The sequence below is a fragment of the Cebus imitator genome, unplaced genomic scaffold, assembly GCF_001604975.1.
Source record: "Cebus imitator isolate Cc_AM_T3 unplaced genomic scaffold, Cebus_imitator-1.0 Scaffold923, whole genome shotgun sequence".
In the NCBI taxonomy this organism is placed as follows: Eukaryota; Metazoa; Chordata; class Mammalia; order Primates; family Cebidae; genus Cebus; species Cebus imitator.
Window position 1 is genome coordinate 157,296 of NW_016108238.1, and position 5,810 is coordinate 163,105.

A 5,810-nucleotide genomic window follows, 5' to 3' on the forward strand; every position below is an offset into this window, starting at 1 on the left:
ACTGGGGGGAGACTGAGGGATGAGGGGAGACCAAGAGGCAGGGGGAGACCGAGGGGCAGAAGGGGAGACCCGGGGGGGAGAGAGAGGGAGGGATTGAGTAGCATGTGGGGAAGACCAAGGGGCGAGGAGGAAGACTGAGGGGTTGGGGGAAACTGAGGGGTATGGAGGGCACGAAGGGAAATATGGGGAGGAAGAGTTGGAGTTAATGAAACCGTCATACTTTTCATATTGTTTAAAGAAGTAAGCAAGTCGGCGTGGTGAGGGGCCACTGGGCTGGCCTCAGAGTGGGGGGGGGGGAAACCTGGCTGTGCCCTGGCCTCCCTCTCCTCACTGCCCCCTTCCCTGCCACCTTCCACTGTTCCCCCTCCTGTCTGGGAAGTCCCTCATGGGGTGGCCACCAGGGAGCCCCAGGCTCTGGACCACTGGAGGGCCTGGAGAAGGGGAGCAGTGCCCCTACAGGCCCACTGCTAAGGCTCTGTGGGGGTTGGGGGGTCGTCTCCAGGACACAGTAGAAATGCAGGCACGAGGCCTGCCGGAGCTGAGCCAGGACAAAATTGAGAGGGACCTGTGCCCCCTGGACAGAGAACGCCAAGAGCTGGGGCACGCTGAGCACTCACCGCAAGCTGCCCCCACCTGCCTTATCCATTTACCTCCCAGTGGGCATGGGACATGGGGCAACTGCCTGCCTCCTTTCACAGATGGGGAACCGAGGCTCAGAGAAGCAAGTCTCCAGACCCGTGGTGGCCCAGCAGTGAGCTGGAGGCTGAAGCCAGCGTCCCTGTCCAGAGCCAAAGTCCCTGCTGGCAGGGCTGTGCCTGCCCCTCTTCTCACCTGTGCCACAGGTAACAGTGCACTTGGTCCAGGGTCTGTAGTGCCAGGAGAACTCGGGCGGCGGGACCTCGCCATGGCCATCTGCCTCCCTGTGGACGGTGTACTCATAGCGCACCCCGGGGTTGCTCTCCTGGAACAGCAGCTGGGCAGGCAGGCGGGCCCCATGAGCACGAGGCATCCTCTCCATCCACCCAGCCCTAGAGGAGCTGACCCCAGCCACCTCTGAACTGCAGCTACATCACGGGGCCATTTTAAAAGATGGGGAAACTGAGGCAGAGGTTGCACCAGCAGGGCCTGGCTGACAGCCAGGCTCTGTGACTGCCCCAGGGCTCACTCCTCCAGGATGAGACCCTGCCATGGGCCTGGGGTCTCCGCCTCTGCTCCCCCCTCCTGGGCCTCGGGAAGTACACACCTGAATCTAGACAGGCTCATTGGTGGGACCCAGGGACGTGAGATTCTCCCAGTTGCCCCTGCGTGCATATGTTAAGGTGGTCCCTGCAATCTGGTAGTCCCCGTCCCACTGGATGGTCCAGCCGCCATTGAGGAAGTACTTCTTTGGGTCCTCGCTCTGCAGTGCCAGGAAGTTAGCAGCCTCCTGTATGGAGATCTCACGTGCGCCAGCTGGGATCAGCCTCACGTCCACATACCCTGCCGGCCACGGGCTGTGTATATGTTGTGCTCGGGGTGACAGGGTTGCCTATACCCACCCGCTGCCCTCACCTCTCCCCCCACTTGCACCCCACCTGCTGATGCCAAAGATTCCACCGTTACCTTAAAAGTCTGAGCTCCCCCAATTGCTCAGATATGTCATAGGTCACCAAAACCTCACAGAGGCGCCCCAAATCCTGACCCCACGTCCATGCCCCATCATCCCTCTCTTGGGGACCTAAACTGGTCTCATCACAAGGCTGGGTTCACCCAACACTCAGGGCCAGCTGGCATTCTCTTTCTAAAATGCCAGCGTCCTCAGGCCTTTCTCCCGGGTCACCCTCCTCAGCCCACATGGCTGCATTTATTCACCCGCTTCTGTAACACCCATCACGCGCCAGGCACTGCTCACGTGTAAAATGAATAACAACCCTAGGATGTAGGTACTATTGTTGTTCCCATTTCACAGATGAGGAAAGCGAGGCAGTCAGGGATAGTAACATGAATGAGCATCCTGCTGGGATCTGAGGACAACAGGGTTTTCCTCCCATGGGAAACCTTCCCTGACTTCCCCAGGCCAGGAGCGTCTTCCTCGGTGCTCCCAAAGTCCTCTGGGCCTCCCTGTACTGCAATGGCCACACAGAAGGTTCTGTCCCCTGTGGGACTGAACGATTCACCTGCATGTCCCCATCACCTAGCACAGTCAGCACTCGAACGTGTGCAAAGCAGACCCAAGGTGAAGGCGTGGAGCTGAGGGTCTCAGAAGCTTCGGGAGGAGACCATCATCCTCCTAGTGGCCCAGGGGCTGCACACAAGCTGAGCTGGACCTGCCTGGGGTCTCTGGGACAAGAGGACTCCCCACGGGGACAGGTCTCTGTGCTTGGGTTAGGGGTACCTGACTCCTACAAGAATTCCACCCCAACAAGGCTTCCCTGCTTAGCCATCTATGGCTGGCTGGGGACCACGAGGCCAATGGGGGGTCCCAGGGCAGATGGGGAAGTGGCCACCAGGTAAAGAGCACACCCATCCCCCACAGTGGTCCCACCCCATATGCAGGCCCTCAGCCTCCTCAAAGGTCTCGCTCACGGTGTGGCAGGTGGAGCCATTGCTGTGGCACATGCCACAACAGTCCTCCATGGCACCGGAGTCAATCTCCAAGTCACAGCCCACATTCTGCAACACACAAGGGAGGGGAGGCCCCTGGTGCTGGCAGTCAGCCCTCTGTGGCCAGCCAGGGTCAGGAGGAGACAGCTGGAGTGGGGGTCAGGAGGCCTCTCTCTGGCCCTGCCCAACCCCAGCTGTGCCTCTGACCCAGGTGAACTTCTCTACCTCCCTGAGCCTCAGTGTCCTCAGATGTGAGAGGGGGAGACCCGCCCCTCCCTTAAAGGTATGTCTCGAGCATCACATGGGACAAGAGAAGTGAGTTCTGCAAAGGCTGCGGACCTGATTCACCACGTGCTTCTGACCAGTGCGTGCAGGGAATCCGAACATCAGAGGTGCTGGGGGTGGGCCCCTCCCTGCTGGTCCCCCTCTGAGCCCAGGCCCGGACACCCCAGAGGCTTAGGGGGGCTAGAAGCAGAGGCAGGTAGGTGGCTGGGGAGATGGGCAAAGACGAGATGCCTTCAGAGCTAGAGCCCTTCATGTCACCTGTGCCACATCATTTGACCCCTTCTATCAGGAAGGAAACCACTGCCTGGGGTCAGCCCTCTGGCAAGAGATCAAGCCCCTGCCTGGGTTCCGGTGTCCCTGCTGGGGTGGTGCTGGCACAGCATCCAAGGAGACGCAGGGTGGTGAACCCTGACTGGCAGGGGTCTCCAGTACCAGGAGGCCTGGTATGGGCTTTGCCTTAGTGGTATAGAGGGTGGGGTCTGGGAAGCCCTATGGCAGAGCATGGGGGAAGGGTGGCCAGAGGACGAGGAGGGACCCAGGGGAGAACCTGGGGCCTGCCAGTGGGGCTAGGGGCAGGCAGTGCTGGGAGAGCCTCTTCCTGACCAGGCACACCTTGCAGATGCCATTGATGCAGAGGTACTGGCTGACCCTGCCCTGGTAGCAGGGGGTGCCATCAACCACGGCGTCCTGCAGCTTCTTGGCAAAATACTCATTTGAGAGCCGGCAGTGCAGCTCACAGGGGTTCACTGGGGGCCAAGTAGAAGAGCCATCAGCGACAGCCGGGGCAGGAGTTACGGAGGCCACCAGGAAGACCCCTCCATGACACACATCCATGGCAGGCTGGAGGCTCCGGCAGGGCTGGTAGCTATCTGCAAGGCTTCAGACTGGGGAGCTGGGAGGAGCAGCAACCCCAGGGCACAGCGGCGTGGCCCAGGCTTGGGGTGGAGACTGAGACTCCTGCTGCATCACAGGGTAGCCTTGGGCACAAAAAGCCCCAGCCCTCTGAGCCTCAGTGTACCCATGGGAGGCAGCACTCACTGTCATTGACCACAGGCACCCATGTGTGCAGCTGGCCCTTGTAGAGCATAATGTCAAAGTGGCTGCACTGGACGTGGCAGGAGGAAGGGCGGCCAGAGGGGCAGGCTTGTAGGTTGCAGAGGCGGAAATGCTTCTGCTCACGCACGCAGTACTTGCCCTTGTATTTGGGCCTGTGGGGAGACTCAGGGAGGGCCCGGTGAGTGCTACTGTGTGGCCACAGCCCGGAGCGAGCGGCCTCCTCCTGTACCCGCACCCCGAGATCCCTGCCACCCAGCTCTGTGCACATGCTCTCCTCCCGTGGGCTACCCCCACTCTGGCCCAGACACACCCTCCCTGTTTGTAAGGACCTGCGGGGAAGTGGCAGCAGGAAGCCTGAGCTCTGTCCCCAACCTGCTGTGTGACTGTGGGCAAGTCTCTGGCCAACCCCTGGGCCTCAGTTTCCTCATCTGTAAAATGGGGTTGGGGCTGACTCTGCAGAGGGCTGTTGAGAAGCTTTGACAAGCTGCAGGCATGACTGGCACTGACTGGAGGGACTGCTCCGAGTCCCCAGCACATGACACCAGCATCCTAACAAGCCCTTGAGTCCTCAGCCTCCCTCCTGGTGGCAGTTACCCCAGCCCAGGTGTAAAAAAATGCCCCCAGGGCCCCGGCCAGCTGAGAGGTCTGCCAAGTCACAGCTCCTGAAACCCGCCCCATCTAGGCCAGGGTAGCTGGACCCAACCCTGCTCAGACCTGGAGGTCTGGAGGCAGGGAGGGCCACAGGCCAGTCTTAGCCAAGCACAGGGCCCTGGGTGTGGCTAGCCGTGAACCCCATGCCTTCCCTGGGCAGCCTCGTGAAGAGGGAATCAGCTGGGCAGTGCCTCAGTCTACGGTACTGCTGGGCTCTGCGACTCACCACATCCTCACACCCCCCTGTTTAAATGGGGAAACAGAGGCCCAGAGAAGGGGTGAAGAGGGGATTCAAACCCTGAGCCATATAAGGTCCAGGGCCCACGGTCTTCCTCACTGCCCTCTCCGTCCTCCCTCCAGCCGGCGGCTGCTTTGCTGTATGGCCTCTGATGAGTCTCTCTAGTCTCTGGGCCTCAGTGTCCCCCTCTCTGCAAAGGGGTCAGCAGTGGGGACCTGTCAGCCCCAGAACCCTCCTTGAAAGTGACTCAAGGTGGCCTGGACACTCGGACTGACCGTTATGAGGACACTTCTAAGAGCCAGAGGCTGGGACAGAGCCAAGCCCCTGCAATCGGCTGACTGCTTGGGTCCCTCCGTCCCATCGCCCAGGGCACCCTGGGCCCCACACTCACGCAGGCTGCGTGCACTGCCACTCAGCGCTCTGCACGGCCATGCCACAGCTCCACAAACAGATGGACCAGGCGCTCCAGCCGGACCAGCCACCGTCCACAGCCTCAGGCCGGAAGCCCATGGGTACCCACTCCCCATTGAGACACCACTACTGAGACAGATGGAGGTAGAGCCACCCCCACCCCCACCCTCAAGCCTATCAGTCATCCTCACCCTAGTGAGAACAAGGTGGGTGAGAAGGCCACGGAAAGCACAGAGAGGAAGGATGGAAGGTGAGAGAGGCCCTTTCCAATCATCACCATCACGTGTGGCCCAGGCCACAGGGCGGAGCTGAGCAGGGTGTGAAACAGCCCACATGCCGACTCAGCTGAAGACACCTGGGGAATCATGGAATCAAGCTCTGCTCCCAATGCCTCCATTTTGCAGATAGGGGCTTGGGCTGCAGAGAGTGGGAGTCTGCTAGGAGTACAGCAAGACTGTGAGCTGGGGCTGATGCCCGGTCACAGCAGGAGGTCTGGCCTCTCCCTCCCACCGCTGGGACTGAGCACCTCCCACCTTGTTCTCCCCACACCAGGTGCCGTCCACAGCCGAATCCAGCTTGGAGTGAC

At 60.8% G+C, this 5,810-nt stretch overlaps 1 protein-coding gene across 1 annotated transcript in view; it reads right to left on the bottom strand.

Annotated features, from left to right (window-relative positions):
* LOC108298259 (A disintegrin and metalloproteinase with thrombospondin motifs 7-like) overlaps positions 1-5,810 on the bottom strand; it is a 19,165-nt gene that overhangs the window by 11,630 nt on the left and 1,725 nt on the right. Inside the window, 7 exon segments of the mRNA XM_017520971.1 lie at positions 832-973; positions 1,244-1,493; positions 2,525-2,652; positions 3,481-3,614; positions 3,907-4,076; positions 5,205-5,350; positions 5,758-5,805. Of these exon segments, the coding sequence (XP_017376460.1) occupies positions 832-973; positions 1,244-1,493; positions 2,525-2,652; positions 3,481-3,614; positions 3,907-4,076; positions 5,205-5,350; positions 5,758-5,805 (1,018 nt within the window).